General features: G+C 29.8%; 1 protein-coding gene across 1 annotated transcript; it reads right to left on the minus strand.

Annotated features, from left to right (window-relative positions):
* Positions 1 to 4,360: 4,360 nt before the first annotated feature.
* Positions 4,361 to 5,543, minus strand: LOC105789237 (uncharacterized). The gene has a single exon (XM_012616524.2). The coding sequence runs from the start codon at positions 5,382 to 5,384 to the stop codon at positions 4,521 to 4,523; it is 864 nt and encodes a 287-aa protein (XP_012471978.1). The 5' UTR covers positions 5,385 to 5,543; the 3' UTR covers positions 4,361 to 4,520.
* Positions 5,544 to 21,774: the final 16,231 nt, after the last annotated feature.

Genomic DNA, 21,774 nt, shown 5'->3' on the forward strand with positions numbered 1-21,774 from the left:
CCGAATTAAAATTTATTATCGGTTAAACGCAGAGTTGTCCATGGGCCTAAATTTTTGTTGCAGCCCGTTTGTATTAAAAATTTTTATATTATTTTTTATATAAAAATAAATTTAATACATTAAATATATTAATAAAATTAAAATAAATATTTCTCAGTAAATGAAAAAAAACCCTTAAATAATACTAAGATAAGTGTAATTAGCAAGTAAATAACTCTAAAATAGTAGCAAAATTAAGAATGAAACAAGACTTATATAATATCCAAACAATAACAACAAAATAGTATTAATATAATAGTGAAATGATAACAAAACAATAAATAAATGTTTCCCAATAAATAAAAAATGTTGTTGTTTAAAAAAGCTTACCCGAGGCTCGACTCGTTTAGAAAACGAACCTTATTTTTTGCCCAGACCTATTTTTTGAGCCTATATTTTGCCTAAACTCTTTCACTTTTCGGGCGAACATTTGGGCAGGATCGAGTGACCTTACCCATGGATAAGTCTAATTAGATGTTTGCATAGGTCGAATTGAATAAAAATTGATTTTAAAAATCTTTTAAATTTAAATAATATTTTAATTATATTTATGTCAGGTTAACTCGAGAAACTAAATTAGAAAAAAAAATTTATAATAAAATAGATAAAAGAAAGTTTTATAACAATATAGACATGTGCTCCGGAAGAGAAATATATCTTCTGACCGATGAGTACAAGAATTAAATGCAATGAAGGAAACTTTTGCCTTTGGGCGCCAAATAAATCCTATTTTAGCCCAATTTTAAGATTGTGCTTACTTTGAGTGTCCACATTAGGATTTCCCATTAATACTCTCGCCCTTTTTTTTTTTTTTGGTCTGAAATTATTAAGATATTTATTATCGACAGCCGTGATTAATTTTTTCACTGAGGTAAATGATTAATCACGAAATATGATTCATTTTCATAAATAAAAATCAAATCTCTGATCACACAAATTGAAACCAGTTTCCATACCTTTGGTGATGCTTTCCTTTTTAACAAACAAAGGAAAATGGTGGCACAAAGAAAGTGAATCAACAATAGAAAGTGTCGCTTTTTCATATAGCATGTGTCTGGTATACAGTTTTTGATCATATTATTCAACAATAAAGTTGGAAAACAATGTCTTTCATATGTCTTTTACTTACTCACTCACTTTTTTTTTCTTTTTAAATATATTAATTATAAGTAACTTTATTGGATTTTATTGAGAATAATATTCAAACAAAATTCTCTTAAAAATATTTTTCTTAGAATTTGAATCCAGTTGAAATACTTACAGAAGAAATCAAATGATGTAATTTTGAAAGAACCCAAATCAACTGAAATTGGAGAATGAATGCATTGCATTGTTTCCTAAATTTAGCAGGCAAATGGTATTAGACTAGGGTAAAGTGGAGATGAAAGATGTGACTGTCAACCACCTATCAAGCTTTTCATTATCGGTCTGCCCCAAGTGCAGTAAATGCATAAAGAGATTATTAGAGCAGGTGAGGATTGCAGTTTAGTATCATTTTTGCTGAAAATGTCAGCCAAGCATTCAATGTTCCACGTTGAAGTAATTTTAAGTATCTCTTTTCCAACATCATCATATTTCTCGCCGACATCAGCTGCTAAACAGCCCGACTACTCTTCTTCAACCTAGGGCTCTAAATCAAAATATTTAGAGGGATCATCACATACGTGATTATACTAATAAAAATCATTTTATTAAAATAAATACAAAAAATTAATACCAAAATTAATATAAAAAACAAAAAAGTGAATTGAATTGCCATGAATGCTTCAGAAAATAAAAATACAAAAAAACTCAATTGAATGAAACCGAACTCATCCCAACTAGCTATCTCCATATTTGAACTTTTGATATGACATTAAGGTTTACATATGATATGATACTTGTAATAATTTTGAACTTTTGATTTACTTGTGTGAGTTGAAAATTATATCCTAATTGATCACGTACAATGAATGATTTAAGCCATATTACTCACCATTATCACAATCACACACTTGTATTTATGATTTCGATCTTTTCTAATAAGTTTTCTCCTAAAAATTTAATTCAGTAAAATCAATTGATTCACTTGTTTTACTTACAATATGCTATCTTAGTAACCTGTTTCAATTGAACAAAATAAATGCTAAACTCTCACTTCATCTAGCCTATACAACTATGCTCTATATAAGCAATTTTAAACTTGTTGATATACAAATAAAATACAATAATAATCTTCTCCAAAGTAGAGCTAACAATATCCTAATAACATATAAGATAAATCAAAAAAATCTAAGATATGTCTTTAAGTCATCTGAGTCAATCTCTTCAAATTAAGGGAGTCGCTTTGTTTGATCCAATTCGATTAAATCTTCTATGATTTTTCTCTCCATAAGACTGATCTTCAGCACGTCCATGAGCTCAACATAGTCATGGCTCAACTGTTTTGTTTAAAAATATCATCAATTCCAAATAATACAAATTTTATTATTGAATTTTTAAATTAATCTTAAAATTGAAAATAAAGAAATTAAAAGTACACATCAAAATTTGAACAAACAACTTTTTGATGATGAAAAAGATGGAAAAAAGTGGTTAGGGTTTAGATCATCATTTATCTTTGGCTAATTCAACAACTTTGAATATGGAACCATAACCCTAAAAAGCCTTTTTGTATTATTTTTTCCTTCTTTTTCTTAACAAAATCATAATCTAAGGACCCTTTTTATTTCCATTGAGAATCATTAGGATGCAATTGGAGATCACCATCAATTCTTGGATCCTAAATCATCATTATAAAAGGTAATTGGACCTTGAAACATTATTATTTGGATTGTATTTTGCTAAATCCAAAATCCTTTAATTATACTCCATTTAGCTAGGAATTTTATAATATTGTTAAGATAGTTACTACCATCGGTCCAAAATCCATTTGGGTATGGGTCGATGTCGGTCCAAACCCACAAGGCCGCAGATTGAGCTCGCATGATGAGATTGCAGACTGAGCTCGCACGCCGAGTCTACTCCCCTGCAAAGTTGTATGTGCAAGAGAACGTGTAACCCATGTTAAATCTAAAGTAGGATATATGTCTGTATGCATGAAACCTACTTAATATGTCTTCTCAATGAACAATACACATATCATATAAATAGACAAACATCACCAAAAAAAGATGACAGAGAGAAAAATATATCAACAAAAATGAATTACATGAATATCAAATACGAGTACACGTGTAATACAAATAGCTTTATCCAATTTAACCAATACAAATAAAAAGGAAAAATGTTCAAAAAATAAAAATAAAATTAGGATGATATTGAAGGTGAGTACATTTGTACCAAACTTCAGACTTGTATTCCAAACTTTCACAACGACCCGTAATTGGACATCAAATCAATAACGTTGATTAATCAAATTTTCTTGGTCCTTAAGGTCAATTTTTTTTAAAAATATTCCACCAAATCCAAATGTCACTTTAATTCAAAATTCAATAACGTCGAAAATGAGATATCTCAATAAAATTAATTTCTTAAAAGTAAAATTAAATGAATTAAATTCTAAATATACAAAAATATAAGGGCTTGAATCCTAATTTAACCAAAAGATACTAATGTTAGAAAAATTTTACTCTCGTTTAAATTGGGCTAAATGATAAAATTGGCCACTAATGTTTACATGTTTTGTCAAAATAATTCTAATTATATTTTGAGTCTTTTTTGCTATCAATCTTTGTTCTTTTTTCAAACTTTTTTTCTAACAGATTTGATGAAAGTACCGTTAAAAAAATTAACGGGATGATGTGGAATATTTTAATAAGATGTAATTTATTACTTTGGTAACTCAACAAGATAGCTACATGTGAAAATAATAAAATAAATAAATCATACATGAAATTAAAAAAACTCTTAATTTAAAGAAAATAAATGTAATTATCTAAAAAATTTCAAAATGAATGCATCCATTTGTTTATTGAGAAGTTTCAAAAGATAATTAATAAATCAAACCGAAAACATTGATTGTATGCATTCATTTTGAAGCTTTTTTTAAAAATAATTATGTTTACTTTCTTTTATTTTTTTAACTTCATAAATTATTTATTTATTTTATTATTTTTCACATAAACATATTATTAAAAATATTCCACATAGTATTTTCATCAAATTTGTTTAAAAAAACAATTTAAAAAATAACAAAGATTGATAACAAAAAAAAGGAAAATTACAATTAGGGTCATTTTGGCAAAACAGAGCCAAAATTTATTATTGAGCCTTAAAATTTTGAAATGTAACTATCTAATACCAAAATATGAAAAAGAAATATTAGGACAAAATTGATGAATTAGCATCTATGAAACCAATTTAATTCTACTAATAATAATCACAAAAAATTATATATATTTAAAAAAAAAAGAGAAAAATTAATGTCGATAAAATGCAACCAAGACGATGCACCCCTCATTAAAAAAAAACATAAAACAGAAAACAAATTAAGAAAAAATTTACAATTTGTAGATAATAAGAAAGCATGGTAATACTGCACGTGGATCAAACACGAGCAACTCGCCGTCGTCCCCACTCACTGAGTCATACCCGATCCGACCATCCTTCAACGACTCGTACCCGAACCCTACCCGTTTCGAGACCCGACCCGCAATAACCCTGCAAACCAACATCGCTTTCCTCCCTTTCCCACCACCGGCGCTCTCGTGGGCCTCACCGCTCCCGGCATACGTACAAATCGCCGCTCCTTTCCCGCTGGAAAACAGCCATGCTTCGTTCATCGAACAGTTCCCCGGAGTTGGACCCAAACAATGAAACCGCATTACTTCATTCCCATCCGCCACGCACCTCGCGTTTTCCTCGTCGCCAGAAACCAAGCCACCCGACCCAGACCGAGCTTTGACCGTCTCTCGGTACTCATCGAACCGGGTCACTGTCCTCGGCCCGTTTTGAACTTTAAAAATCATCTCAATTCGACCCGTGAAAGCCTTAGGGCTCCAACTCGTATGAAAAATAATCTCAACCACATTCCTTGAAGGATGACCCTCTGGTAACTCAGTCAACGACGGCAAAACAGGGTCAGGGTTCCGAACAGAACGTGTTGTGGTAGTAGAAGTAGAACTACTCCGGCGAGGTCGAGGCGGTGGGTTATTCGAATCGGATTCGGGTTGACTGTTGGACCTAGGAAACAATTTCGGGTTTGAATTCTTGGGCATTTTCTTAGTGGCTTTGATAACATCTTTGATGCTTTGAGAGCTTCGTCTACAACTAGAACTGGGTATTAAATGCTTGGGATTTGGGTGATAAACATCTTCAAAAGCTCTTGATTTGCAATGCAAAGATTTGACCCACCCACTTGCCATTATCGGATCCCTTTGTTTGAAGAAGAAATGGGTATAATATCGCTTCCAATTCTAAAAGTTTGTATTGAGTTTCATTTTGTTGGGAGCTTTCATTTTTGTTGTTTTGTGTTGTTTGTTTTTGTTTTTGTTTTTGGCAGGGGAGAAGAATGGAAGGGAAGGGACATCATGAATGGACATTAAATGACAAATACTGTCGTTGAGGGTGAAGTTGAATGACAAAAATGACCTCATCGTACTAGACAGACTTCACAAAGACTATATTATTTTCGTCTTTAAATCATAATTTAAATTTTGATGAGTTTCCATCTCAGCTTATTTGAAACGAATGGGATTTAATATTTTTTTATTGATTTATTTAATCGAACCGGACAGAATGATTAAATTGGTCGAATCGATAAATCAGTGACTTGACCGGTTCAATCATCGATCTGATTCTAAAAACATTGATTTCAATTCATTCGATCAATATCAATTAAAAGTATTCATAGTTTGAACCGCCATTCGAATTTTAAAAGATTCTTTTTAAAGTTTGAGATAAACTTGACCAACAATTGTTGGATACAATGGTAAAACACATTGTTATCGTAGGGAGAAAATTCAAGTTCGAACCTTGAAGGCGATATTATTGAAAGAGGTAGACATGAATCCAAAAAGAATTAATTTACATGACCAGTAAAACGAACATAAACCATTAAAAAATATTAAAAAGTATAATTTTATAATTAATTTTAAGTAATTTAAATTTATACTAAGTCGGGATAATAAATCTTTGTCCAAACTAAGCCTAAATCGAGTTGAACCAACTTAGCTATGCGAGCCACTCGGTTTGTGGACAAGTCTAGTACCAATTTATATTGCTGCATATTTTGATATTAAATTATAAATTAAATTATCAAATTAAGTTATTAAAAACAATAAATTACTTTAAATTTACGTCTATATAAAAATATTATTAAAAACTAGAAAAGTAAACTATTAATAAATATAATTAATTAAAAGCGTTTAATTTTGTGGTTTAAGAATATTAAATGTAGTTAAATGCAGGACCTGCATTGACATCTTAAAGTTCACTATCTTTACTCTTTGGATTAATAGCACTTGACATCCCTCAAATTGGCTCAAATTTTAAATTAGTCCTCAAACTCCTATATGTTCTAATTAATTTATTAAAATATCTATATGGTTTTAATTATGTTGTTCTGTTGGTCTCACTATTAGCTTGAGGTTTAAATCTCATTTCAAATATTCATATTTAAAACTCATCAATAAAACCATAAGTACGTGTTTAATTACTCATTGTATGAAAAGCTTAAATATAACATATCTAAAAAGCAATGTCAGTAAAATTAATGGAGGATATTTTTTCTTCTTTTTTATAACACGTGAGAACCAGGTTGATCATGCACTAGTTCACACATGTTTTAAATACACTCCACATCATAATTAAGTTGGCATTTAATGTTTAAGCAAATGGTTAGATTGATGGAATGACTTGATACTTTGAGACTTTAATTAAAACATTTTGAAGTTGAGGATCAATTTCGAAGCCATTATAACACTGAGATTATACAAAGCGTAGAATGGTATAACAGGGGCAGCTCACACCTTACAGGGTGTGGAAAGCCACTAGAATTGAGGCAATTCATACTATGGATGGTGTAGAGAGCCGTTAGACTAGTGGTTTGAGAGTTCGGGCTTAAGTTTTGATAGAGTATAGACTATGTGGGTTGCTTGTCCTCCTTTGCTCCGGTGCCGAGGGGATATTTGAGTGTAGATCCCAACCATTATGTTCCCTGTCCCATCGGTGGTGAATGTTAGTCGAGGGCATTATTGGAGTTTGCCTAAGGGGATTGGTGTGGCAGGATGTATTTGTGAGACGTATTGCTTTTCAGACGAGGTCACGCGGCCGAGCTTTACCATGCGAAAAGCTGAGATTTAATGAATTTCTATAGCTATCGGGTGATAGGGGAAAAGGGTCTAAATCGAGGGTAAAACTGAATTTAAACCATAATTTGAGGAAGTCTGGTGAAATTAACCCTCATTCTTTATTATTACTATTTTGATAGATTTATTCTTGATCATAAAGATACTGACCATGCTGTGTTGTCATTCCCTCGAGACTTTGAATTGAAGCAAATTTCATTGAGACCAAATTTCATTGAAGGCGTTGCTTAAATCATTCATGCTGGACAATTCCAACTTTTTAAACAGCATTCTTCATCAAGTAGCTTCTTCAAACCAAAGACAAAGAAACATTAATTAACAGACTTTGTTTTTATATATATAAACAGCGTTGTTGGTAAGCTTGAGCTTTCAATGGAACTGAAAACAACCACTGGACCTTGTCTAAGTTTGAGAACAAAAGTGGGGATGAGAATCCCTAACTCAAACATGACTTTTAACCTACTGTGTTCTTTTTTCTTTCTTTTTCTCTTAACTTTCATGTGCATTTTTTTTATGACAATGATATTTTATTTATTTGTATTGGTATTGATTTACATATTTCATGTTAATCTCGATTGGTATAGACATTGTTGTCAATGCAAGAGGATATAAATTTGAGTACGCTAAAGCGCATTATTTTCCTATTTATGAACCTTTAATATCGTAATCTTTACTATTCCATTCAAAGTCGCATTTAATTTTTATATCAAAATTTAAAAATTAATATCGTGGATGTTCTCAAAGCATTTTTCTATTTTTATTATATATATGTATAATTTTACATGATTATTTATATAAATTATAAAATTTTCTAGATGATTGCTTATCTGATTCAACCGAAAATAAAACCCAACATTCAAATTGAGATATATTTAAAAGATGAACAAGGGAAAAGTTGATGCATTCATTTCAGATATATTTATTTAATAAAACCAACAATTTCATGGTATGGCTGATAGAAGGGACAAAATAATATGCATACAATATTCAAGATTTCCTCAAAGTTCCTTTTTCTCTTTTGAAAAAGAAAACAAAAGAAATGATTAAGTGGGAGCTAAGTAGGGTATTCCATCTCCATCATGCTATTTTATTTACATAGTTTATATTATAAGAATTCCTCCTACATAATATTTTACTAATTTTTCCCATGATCCCACTTTGGACTTTGCCACTAATTGCCAATTTGGCAAGCACACCCCCTAAAGTTTAGGTCATTAAAAGATTTTATATACCAAACCATAAATTAGTTCCATAAAATACCATGACATATGGTATTTAATTAAAAAAAGTGGATTTTTGTAATAGAGAGATCATGGGGTTGGAATCTTTTTATAGGAGTCTAAACTTTGAAGGGAAAACAGGTAAGGTATATATATATATAAAGCATGAAAAAGCACTGAAATTTAAACTTAAAAAACTTCAATATTTTACCACTTTGCTACAGTTTTCTTCTTGGTAGTGAGTCTCTCTCTTTCTCTATTCACAAAGTTTGGTGCAACCATTGGGATAGTGGCCCTTGGAAATGGAGGGGACAACATTGAGATTTGCATATAGTTTATTCCCTTATTAGGCCCCATAACTATAAAATTATTGGTTTAAAATATAAAATTAAGATTAGAGAGATTTCATGATTGGATGTATAAAACATGTGTTGATGTAGATAGCAAGAAAATTTGAATGCATTTGGAGTAATTAGGATGATATTACAAAAAGTGTTTTTCTTACATAGAAAGTCTCTGTTTGAAGATGGAAAATAGGAAGTGAATTCAAGTTTCAAATTTAGTAGATGTTATGTATTAAATGAATTTGAAAAATATTGGTGGAATATGGAGAATTATAAAATAAAATTTATTTGAAAATATAAAATTAGTAGATACGTATTGATAATGATTTTATCTCTTGAATAAAACAAGTAAAATAAATATGAGGGTTTTTTTAGAGAAACAAAAATTAAATTAAAACTAAAAACTCACAAAGAAAACAATAATTAAAAGGTTAGGAAAATCAATAAGGAAAGGCTCTAGTCAAATGTAAATTCTCCATTATTTGATTCAAAAATTTGATCATCGGTGCAATGATATATTTGTTGGGGATCGACCTATATAAACAACGAAATAGAAAAGATCGAACACAAATATTTTACGTAGAAAACTCCTCCAAAGAGGATAAAAACCATGGGTAAAGAAAACTTCACTAAAACGAAAAATAATCTAGATGAGTACAGGATGGAGATAACTAAAAATAAATAAACACTAAACCTCGGAAACAAAGCTCTCCGACAAAGACACGAAATTCTCTTAAAGCTCTCTCTCAAAGCTCTCTTAATCTAAATGTGATGAAGATATCAATTATAGGGTTATAAAGGCCATTTTATAGATTGAAATTCGTGTGAATATATGATTAAAATGTCTCTAGAATATTTAAATATTAACTGGAAAAAGATAACAAAGTTTAACTAGGAAAAGAAACCTGATTTATGTGCGAATATGTCGCCACGTCGCAATGTCCCAAATCGTCTAGTCATGATGTTGTCCATTGTCGTGACGTCGGGGAACTCCTCATTGCGTCATTGTCATCTGTTGGAGGTGTTGTGATTTTGACGTCCTTGTGTAGCGATACGGGTAACGGTAAGTGCTTGAAAGAGTCTGAAAATGTGAGGCACACTCCACAATATTCAATGCCTTTAATAAATTAATTCTAGTTGCTGACTCAACGCTGATAAACCAATCTCTGCCTACATGTTCGATAACCAAGAGACAACTCGTTTGAAATTACTTTCCTTATCAATAAATAACCTTGTAACTCAACGCTCAATATTTAACTTACCGACAACATTAAGAACGAGAGAGAGATTTAATTCTAACCAACAAACTCACCTTAATGAGGTTTATTTAAGCTAGATCACACATCCATGCCACGCAGTCATATGCTTCGCAATTGTGTTGTTCGTCAGAAATACTAGAATGAATTAAACAATTTTAAATAATTTAATTATTCTAATTGACAAGACAATCATTTTAAGTAATCAAATACTGACCACATATTTAACAAACCTGAACAAGTGTAATTCAAAAGAAGATGTGTAAATACTAAAGAATAAAGAAGAATTAAGTACAAATTAAGTCTCATGAATTTATAGAATTAAACTTGATAAATTTTTACTAGAAAAGGAGTATAGAAATCCATAAAGTCAAAGAACATAATAAAACCTATTCTTAAAAAAAAAACATAATAATAAATTTAGCCATTAATGTTTACATTATTATGTATATGACCATTATTGTTTTTTGAGTTAAATTTATCTCTCAACCTTTTAAAAAATGTTGAATTTAACCATCAATCTTTTAAAAAGAGTCAAAATCGTTTTTTTAATGGAAATATTGACTAAAGCATTAAAGTTTTAAGCATGGTGGCCCGCGTGGCAATCCACGATTCCACATGTACTTCATGTTAAACTTTTTAAAATTTTTTTATAAATATTTTAAATTTAAAATATTTTAATATAACATATAAGATAAATAGTACCACATCAGTATGAAACATATTCAGATAGACACGAAAGTTGCCACGCCAACATTTTTTGAAAAATGTTTTGGTTAGCAAGCAAGCGATATGCTTCTTTTTAAAAAATTAATGACCAAATTTAACTTAAAAAATTTAGACCGATTTAACAAAAGATATAAATATTAAAAACTAAATTAATCATTATGAATTAAAAAATTTATCATTACCTTTTAAAAACTATAACATTACTTTCTTCTTAAAAGAAACATGTCACTAATTTTTAAAAAAATAAAAACAGATACTATTTTTTTATATAAATTTCTTTCTTTCACATGGTGTGACAAAACTAATATATTTAATTATGGTGCAAATTATAAAGTGTGACTAAACAATCTTTGACCAGCTTAATCCATTCATAATTTTTATTTCTTTTTGATAGGAACTTCCATTCATAATTGATATATAAAAAACGATAACTAAGGAATACAAAATTAAAATAAAGGTGTATGATGATTATAATTAAAATTAGAATTAAAGTCCAATCACATGAGTCCATTGAATTTGATGTGCAAGTTTTGCCTTTAATGGTGATCACCTACTCTCAGTAACCATCTGGAATTGCAAATACAAACATTTCAGTTCAACCCTAGGACTGTTTCATATAGATTGATATGAAATTAGGGTTCCAGTTCATTCGATTGTGTAAGAGATAATATGAATTTTTAAGAGAGAGAAGTACTTGAGAATGTGAGAGAGAGGGGGGATATTCTAAAGTCTTGATCTTAGGGAATTTTATAAAGCATGTGCAATTTTAGGGGTTAGTACGGTTCGGTCTTCTTATATTTTGTAAAATTTCATTTCAACTCTTTTGAATTTTACTCTTTTTTTTTATTTTGATCTTATAATTAATGTTTTAATATAGGATAAATTTGCATTTGGCCCCCAAATATTTTTAACCTTTTTTTTTAAATTTGATTTTTTTATAGAATTTAATAACACTTTTAGTTTAATTTAACAACATTTTTAATTCAATTTGGTAAACTAATACAAAGTAGTATCTAAATATTATTTTCGTAAAAATAAAGTTAAAATAATTGTAATATCTAAATATTTATAAAGGGTGTCAATGGCCCTTCTCGAGGTGCCATGTGTTAGTAGTACTTTATTGGTTTCATATTCTCTAAAAGTCAACCCACTTATTGATATCATTTCTCTTAACTATTGGTTATCTTGTCAAGAGATATAAGAATAAGATAGAAGGTCCCTAGTCTTGGTTGGCAGGATTTGATTATCGTAGGTCTTTAATTTACAGAATACTCTACGGGATTGGTGGGATTGCGAGATGTAAGGATAACAATATGCATATTATTGAATGACTCACGTCAAATATAGTTAAGTTGGCTGAAAAATGAATGCTGCAAGGCTTTTGAACCATAAAAAAGGCCAGCATTCGATGTGGGAGAAGACAATCGACCAACGAATAATTTCACTATTCTACTTTCGTTTTTGTTTTGACAGTGAAGAAAGAAACAAGAAGCAGACAATGACCCAACGTTTGATGAAATCATGTGATCTATCTTATGGGAAATAGGATTGAGAAAAATCGTTGATTGGTCCTTATTTATTACAAAAACACACACGCTAAGCTTGATGGTCCCATCACATCCCTAGCTTAGCCATATATGGTCGTCCTCTAATTTTGTCCTAAACTTTGCCTTTCCTTTTTGGTTGATATATGGCCTTACATTTTACATAAGGTTGTGTTCTTTTGTCTTTATAAAAACAAAACTATCGTTTTGCACAAATATTGTTTAGCATATCTATATATTGGCATACATTTTGAGATGAAAACATCATAAAATATTTTAAATTTATAATCATGGTTTTATTATCTAAATAAAAAAATTATGTAATTTTAAGGTTTAAAATACTGTATATATCCATATCCTCAAGTTTTTTTTTTGTGATGTCACTAAATTATAGTTTTAAAATCATATAATAGGAAAAAATATTAAAATTATACAAAAGCGGTTCAATAAGTAATTTTATACATGAACTTTTAATTTTGTGCAATTATATACATGCAACTCGGATTGTGGTTCAAATGTATACACAAAACTTTAACTTTAATTCAGTTATGCACTTTTAAAGAAATAAATACATCGGTTTGTTTTATATCGATAAATATAATTATTTTTATATGCAATATGTAAATATAAAATGGTATTATATCGATAATTGTGTTAATAATTTGTGAAAACTGAACTAAATCAAAATTTCATGTATAGAATTGTACAAGATCAAAGTTTATGTATAACATTGCATATTTGACTAAAGTTCATGTGCAGTTTTGAAATTTATCCCTATATAAAAATAACTTTATTTTTAATAAGGTTACATTTTATGATTCACCGAATAGATATATATACACCTAGACTTGTCTAAAATTCAACTCAATTAATCTGAATCATTCTAACTCACTTTGATCATAAAAAAGTAAATAACTCCAACATGTCCAACTTGAACCCAAAATAACCCGAACAAGTAAGAACTTGAAATGACCCAACTTAAAAAACTTGATCGAAAAACTCGAATGACCTGAAATTGAAATAACCCTAACTCAAGTATTCACAACAATACCAAATCACATATAATTCCTAAGCATTATTTTATTTAAGAATCAGGCCTCATAAATGTGTATGTAATCAAATATTGTTTCCCACATGATGGAGTTTGGATTTAAGGAGTTAAAATGGTTGGTTTTAGTTCCATTGCCTTCGCGTGACAAATATGCTTTTATATAATAATTTGTTCAATGTTGTTGGTAACTTGGGTTTTAGTTAAACATGATTTGCTGTCCCTCCAGATCATTGCATGACACACATGTTGCAAGGTGTATTTGATCTTATAATATTTCAGTTGCTTCATTGCTACTATGGCCTAATGTGACCATAATATTAGCAATGAAGTGGAAGATAAGGTCCGCTTCTGTGTGTTTTAGATAATTATTTGTAGTGATTGCTTGCCAATTTTCTACTCATTTTCTCTTATCTATCTTGTGTCACCATGACATAGCAATGATAAAGAATAGAATAGTTTTCGGAGCAAAGGATATTAAGAAAATAAACTAGCTTTGTAATCAGGCCCCGTCCTAGGGTCATCTCGAGGTGTAGTCGCTCAGGGTCTAATGTTGAAAGGGGTTTAGAATATTAGTTTTTAGAGATTAAAAAATTCTTTTAACTTTTAAAAATAATAAAAAAAATCTAACTTTTAAGAGGCCTCAAAAATTCTTTTTTTAGCTTTTAGGGGCCTAATTTTATTTTTACTAACTTTTAAGGGACCTAAAAAAATTTTCTTCGACTTCTAAGTAACTTAAAACCTCATTTTATTGTTTTACCTAGAGCCCAAAAATGTTAAGATCGAGACTATTGTAACTATGTTCTGTAAAAAGGCTAAGGGTGAGTTGGGAAGGGTTTATCATCCTTTAACCTAAATATCTTTCTCTTTTCTTGTTTGTTGCTCCATTTCTTCAAAATCTGTTTTGCCCAAATGAGTTGGCTACTTAGTATAAGATACAAAAATTGGAGTGAGTTTATTGGCCCGTTTGGTCCACAACCAATGAGCCCCCCTTTTCAAATGAGTTTGTTTAGTGTGATGGGTCATGTCGGGTTGGTTCATACCCAAGTTTATTTTTGGATCCAAAAAAAGTTTATTTTACTATTTAAAAATAAAAAATAATAAAAATTATATTTTAAGTTATATATTTTTATAACTAAATTTAAATTTTAAAAATATATTTTATTATTTAAATTGACCTGATTTTAAAATATAAAAATCATTATTCAAATTCAACCTTAATTAAACCAAGACTATTGAACAGATTATTTGGCCCTTAGATAAGTCTATCAATAAGTAGTGAGTTTAAAATACAGAATTTGGAATAAGTTTATTGGCACGTTTCGTCCACATGCAATTATAGGCTCGTTAATAGAGTGGCTAAAGGAACTCAATCCAATAATCATGCAGTGAACACAAACCATTCTTACCAATAAACCAGTGCCAACTTTGGTTAAATGTGGGCCTTTTACACTTTTAGTATAAACTTTTATCTCTAATATGATTAAGCAATTCATCGCTTTTATCTTCTGAGTCGAAATTAAGGTATTCATCATCAGTAATAGTAACTGTTTTCTTCACTATGAATGTATTTCAAAAAGATAAACGAATAATCATGAAATGTAATTCAGTCCTACGAGTAGTAATCAAACTTCTAACCTCATATTTTGTCTTCCCTATTACAATATTATGTTGAAACTACTTTTATTCCTCAATTAAAAAGTTCAGTTACCCCATAAAAAAAGGTAGAGCCTTGTCTTCTCTCTTCCCAAATTTGAGGAAATTCTTTTTCATCCCTACACAAAAAATGTTTCGTCTTTTTCCTTGAAAGAAAAAGTTCTCTCTTTTGTTCTTTTCTTTTTTAAAAATTCCAAACACAAACAAGTATTCGTCCTCGTTCAAATACAAAGCTTCATATACAAAAGTTTTCCTTTTTTTTTTCCTCTCAATTTTCTGATTCTGTGATATCATCATACTTTAATAGAATCCGAATTCAAGAATCAAATTGAAAATTTTTTTATCAAGCTTCAATATTAATGCGGACAAAAAAAATTCAGGGACCAAATTGAAAAATTACAAAATTCAAGAATTATATATTACTTTATACCTAAATTTTCTTATTTCTATTTTCAACTTTCAGCTCATTTATGCAAATAGACATGTAAAAGTTACTCATGGGCCTTGCAAAAAGAATCACTAATATATTGGGCTATTCTTGGGCCAATGCTAATGTAGAAGATAGTCAACTATAAGTGCACATTGTAAAGGTTTTATCTAAAAGTTCAATTAAGCCCATTCTTCGTATCGAAGAATGCACTTTCCATTGATCTTATGATATCAGATGTCTTCAGCATAGGTTTTTATGTTTTAGGAGTGACAAAATGATGGAGATTGCTCTAAGTTTCTGCCTACATATTGTTAAATTTTAATGGCATTGTCTATCTGCCTAGGCAGAATCACGTTGCTATGATGTTGTCAATTCTTATAAACAAATGAATAAAGTACTAGGAATTTTTTTAATAAACCATTTGATCATTCAATAATGACCTCAAAGATTTTTAGGAGATTGCTTTAGGTGAAAGTCAAAGTTTTTTTGTTGAAATGTGATTATTAGGTGATACTTCTTTCTAAAGCCTTTTTCTTGGATTGGAGGGTAAAAGCATATAACTATTCATATGCTCAAAAGAATCTAATACATCTAGATTGCATCATGATCTTTGGATAGTGATGCCAAGAAAATGTTGGCGTGATTGGTGCCCTTATTATCTAAGAAAATGAAAATTGAATCTTAGTTCTTTATCTTTCCCTATTCTTAATGCATGATTAGCCAGCTTGTTTTAATTTGCACAATGCATTTTTTATGTAGAGATTACCTAGGGCTATGATTTACTTTTTCTAATGGCAATGCACTTATTCCAAATAGAGGATACTAATGCCAAAAAGAAACTATTTCCACTAATGATGGTGGGGTGAGTGGCACAAAGTTCGAAACCTTTTAAATAAGGTTTTAAGTTCAAGTCTTGTAGATTGAAAAAACAAGCTCAAAAAAAAAAATTACGCCTAATTTAAATGTTCAGTCTGACTTAATTCTAAATTTAATCGTATCAAAACAATGTTCACAAAGTTGTTACCCTCTTATTCCAATCATGGATTGATTTTTGGTTGAACAACCAAGATCTTTTTAGGTATACATGTTTGACTTTGGCATAGTTGCGAAGGCAATGCAGCTATTATTAGGGACCATGCTATTAGATATTATATTATATTAAGGCTTGGAGGGCACTTCCTAGTGTTTAACAGGTTCATAATTTAAGGAGATAAATTGTTCTCTAATGATTGATTAGCCAAAAAGGAAAGAGCAAAGACAAACAAAGGAAAGGTGAAAAAGTTAATGATTTGGTCAATCAAAGAAAAGGGTTTGTTTGCACATATGGTACAAAGCTCACTATTGTTTCTTCATGCTTCATTGATTTCCCACTGGCTTTTATATCCATTAAACAAATCTTCTTTGATGCTTCCATATTAAAAAGTTGCTAAACTTAGAGACGGAAAAGAAAAAACCAATTCTAAAGTGGGTTATAGCTCAATCATTCACCTAAGATTTTCTTTTTGCTTGTCAGTAAGCTTATCTTATAGGGTGGTGTACTGTTTGTTGTCTAACCGACTGTTTTCTTTTATCTTTTGATGCCAGAAATTTCTGTATTTGGTAATTATATTAGATCTTAATTAAATTTGAAGTCGAATCAAGTTAAACTCTTAAATAGAAGACAAAACTCATTTAATATTATTTTCACCATCCACAAGACTTAAACCTTTTATATTATATAATTATCAAATTCCTTACCACTCATTCTAAAAAGGCCTCAGTCACTAGAGAACTAATCGCAACATCATGCTACTTAGTGGACTAATGCTGACTTCGGCTATGAAAATTGTTAGTTGCAACATTGATTTTGTATCTATTCATGAATTTATATAACTTGCCTTGATAGAAACAGGTCTAATGCCTCTTCTTTTGATTATAGAGCTCTTTGTGGGGTAGATAGAAGATTTGATTGAGGCTCAAAGTAAACATTGGATTGGTAAGTCTTAAAGTGATTCTTATCATTATTGTTTCCATGTTCTTAATATGCTTTTACTATTCAATGAAATCGCAATCACATTGCTCTTTCTAATATGCTTTACTATGTACAACTATTTTCACTTTACAGTCCCAAAGCATTAAATTAAGGTAATTTTAATTTGATTTTGAAATTTAATTTGATTAATTTGAACTCGATTTAATTATAAAATATCAATAACCAAATCTATCTTATTTGATTTGAATGGATTCCAACAAAAATAGACAAATGATTAAAGTGGTACAAATCTAAAATGATTTGGACTCTAAATAATCTGATTTGAAATGATTCAAATAAAAAAATCCAAAATCACATAGACTTTAAACCTAAAATGATCTAAACTCTAAATAACTTGATTTTAAAATAATTTAGACAAAAAACTTAAGATGATGGACTCAAAAAACTTCAAACCTCAAGCATAAAAATGCCAATCCAACCCAATCCTAAACCTAATTTGAACAAAAAAGAACTGAAATAATTGAAAATGAGCCGATCCAAATTAACAAGATCTAAAACTAACCTGACACACGCATTGACAAGTCTAGCTCAAACCCACTTCCTTTTTAAGGGTCCTACCATGGAAATTAAGATGGTCGATTTCATGGACAATGTTATTACAACGCCTGCATTTAGGATTGAACTGATGATGGCCGGTTTCAAGTTGTGTGGTTGACTAGAGATTGGAGGTTGCTGTTGAATATGATAGACTGGCTTTCCTTTCCTTTGAAGTTATCGTTGTTATTGGCGTTTGTCGAGTTGCGGGACATTTGCATATGTGTGCTTTTTGAGTTTCCTTTTTTTTTTTTTTTTAACTGAGCTTTCAATGATCTGAGTTTGATCCCTTAAAAAGCCATCTTTGGTGGAAAACAAAGCCTGAAGCCTTTTTGGACCAAGCATCAGTATCTCAATCATTTCTAGGTGATCAGGTTTAGTATGTGTGTATGTTGGATTGGGTGGTTCACAGAAATTGAAAAGTACTTTGGTTTGGGTGATTTTAGATTATTTGATTGAGTTGTTTTGAATTTGAATATTTTAAATTTAGATTAAGCCAATTTGAGTGGTTGAAATTTGAATTAATTAAAATAGATTTTAGTGTTCAAGTAAAAATTGACGTGTTTATTTATTATATGTTTTTTTGTATCTTTTATGTCTGTTTTAACGATTCATGATTAATTTTTGTGACTTCTCTTCAATGACGAAGCTAAAAATTTCTTTAAAAAGTTTAAATTAAAGAATAAATTTTAACAGTTTTGGAATAAGGCGGCTACTTGCTTTAATGCTGCCCTCTCCTTCCCAAATTAAACTCAAGTTCTCTCTTTAGAAAAGATTAGTATTTTTGGTAGCTTTTAACATGTTAAACATCACTTTTTAAAGATAAATCGGATTATGTCCGAGTACCGAATGATGAAATTATTGTGATGCCTTACCGGTCACATCATATTCTTCCATGTATGGTGGTTTATAATGATGGATTTTGATGGAATAAAGAAAAGTCCATGAATGGGTAGTACATGATTTGAAGAAGAGTAAGCTTGCATGATTGATGAAGGGTTCTATCAAATATAAATATAAATTCATATATTATATATAATTGGGATGATAGTATTTGGAACGTTTTCATGGAATTGCTTCCCTATTTTTCTGGGTAAAATGTTGAATGAAAAAAGAAAAGAAAAAAACAATTTTCCTATATGGAGTTCCCTTGAAAGACAAGCACATCCTCCATTCTTCGTTTAAGTGGTCTCAACTCCATTTTGTTGTATCTACTGCTGAATCTGAGAGCTCCTGAACAAAGCGTAGAACAGTCAAAGCCTTACGATTGTGACCCAACTTACGACAAAGGTTTTGTTGTTGAATTCAAGTAACCCAAATCCGAATTTTATCAAACTTATTTCTTCATTAAAAAATATTAATAATTCCAACGAAAATAAATGATTTGAATAAGAAATAATTTAAATTTAAAATACATGAATAAGAAAGATAAAATATTAAATTTAACTTTTAACATTTATATATTTTGTCAATGTTCGCTTTTCTTCTTCTGTTTTTGCTTTCAACTTTTTCGAAAGAATCAAATTTAATTGTCTACTTTTTAAAAAAGAGTCGAATTAATTTTTTTTAACAAAAATATTGACTAAAATGTTAAATTTTTAAACATGGTTGCCCATATGGCAATCCACGTGTGCCTCACGCTATTTATTAAAACTTTATGAAATTTTTACAATTTTGTTTGAGTTTTGTGTTTTTTTCTAAATATTTTTCATAATTTTTAAATTATTTGTTGACGTAACATATATAAAATAAATAGTGTCATGTCAGCTTGAAATGCACGTAAATTGTCATGCTGGCTATCATGCCACTATCGTTAAAAAATTAATGTTTTAGTTAGCATTTTCTATTAAAGGAAAACAATTTAACTTTTTTTAAAAAAAAAAAATGATTAAATTTAATTATAAAATATATAAATAATAAAAACTAAATTTACTGTTATATCAATTTAAATGTTAAATTCATCTAACAAACATATTCAAATGTAAAATTACTCAAACTCAAAATAATCTAAACTCGAAATATCTCAAAAATTTTAAAACTCAAATTTTCTCCACCCAAATTAATTCCATCCGAAAGCATCTGACTAACACAAATGATATACTCTCTCTACCAACTTGCGAGTCCGGCACTAGAGAAACTAATGCAACACATGTGATAGGCATAACTTGTTTTTCTTTTTTCCTTTTTGTAATTTGAACCCAATATTTATCAGATTTGGCATTTGCTATGTTGTCACTTTAAAAAAAAAAAAATCTGAGTTTGGACACATTGTGATGAGGCTGAGATTTGGGTATTTTTCTGATTGCCCCTTTTCTCGAGGACTAGGACCACTGAGCCAAATTGGGATTTTGGAGATCTGAGTATTGGAGGTGAAATGTGGACTAACCTGTCTGTTGTATTTTAGTTTTACTTTAGAGGTACTCTCCAATTCTTCATCATCACCATCACTGCCATTACCCCCCACAGCTGACTTTAACTCATATACCATTTCTCAACTACTACTACTAATAATAAACAATTCAAAGAAACCCCCCAAAAACCAATGCTCTGAGGAGTTTTTAAAGAAAAACACTTGCAGAGATTTAAAGGCAATGCATCATTTTGGAAACCCACTGTCATCTTTTTTTTACCCTACTAGTGTCATCATGAACTTGGCAGCTTGCACTAACTTTTTAGCTCTTCCTCTTTTTATATTATTGCCAACCTTTCAGCTTTTCAAGCTAAAAAAACACTGTTGTTTTGCTTATGGTTAAATTTTACCATTAGTGATATATTATGGGTAAGGTGTGTATTTAATCTTTATATTCTTTTGCATTGGTGAATTATAATCTATGAAATTTCAGTCTTAATTCAAATACTATAAGTTAAATTTGGTTAGTTAAATGTTATTATCTATTTTGTATCATGTGTAAAGTTGTATATTTAATTTATATTCTTCAATTGGATCATTTTTATATTGATATTTTTAATTTTGTAATTTCCGTCTTTACACAAAAAATAGCAATTAACCATTAACTAACATTTTTTATGAGTAATATATGAAAATAATAAGGTAATACAACATTTTTACATGTGCTAGTAGGTTTGTTGAGTCAAATTTTAGAAGTAATAGAACTTAATGATTTTAGCAACTACCCTTTGGTAAGGACTGTAATTTAAAATACGAAAAGTATAAGGACTAAAAAAGATCAAATTAAAGTATAGGACTAAATCACTTTTTGAGGCCTGAACTTGGCAACTACTCTCACATTGGGGCTTCAACTTTTTTTTATCTACGTTAGTTCATGAACTTGACAATTGTTCCCATATTGGGAGCTAAACTTTTTCTTTGTCCAAGTTAGTTCCTAATATTTTCTTGAAAACGCTAAAGTTTAAGTCCCAATATGGGAACAATTGGCAAGTTTTTTAAGCCCAATATGAGAACAATTGTCACGATCAAGGGTTAGGACAAAAAAAAGTTTAAGTCCCAATATGGAAACAATTGCCTAGTTCAGGCCCTAATATGGAAACAATTATCAAGTTTAGAGACTAACTTGAACAAAAAAATAGTTTAGGTCCCAATGTAAAAGTTGTTGCCAAATTCAAGCCCTAAATAATAATTTAAGTACTAAATCCACGATTAATTTAACCTTTTGCTAGACCCTTTTCGTTTT

The sequence above is a fragment of the Gossypium raimondii genome, chromosome 2 (genome assembly GCF_025698545.1).
Source record: "Gossypium raimondii isolate GPD5lz chromosome 2, ASM2569854v1, whole genome shotgun sequence".
NCBI lineage: Eukaryota > Viridiplantae > Streptophyta > Magnoliopsida > Malvales > Malvaceae > Gossypium > Gossypium raimondii.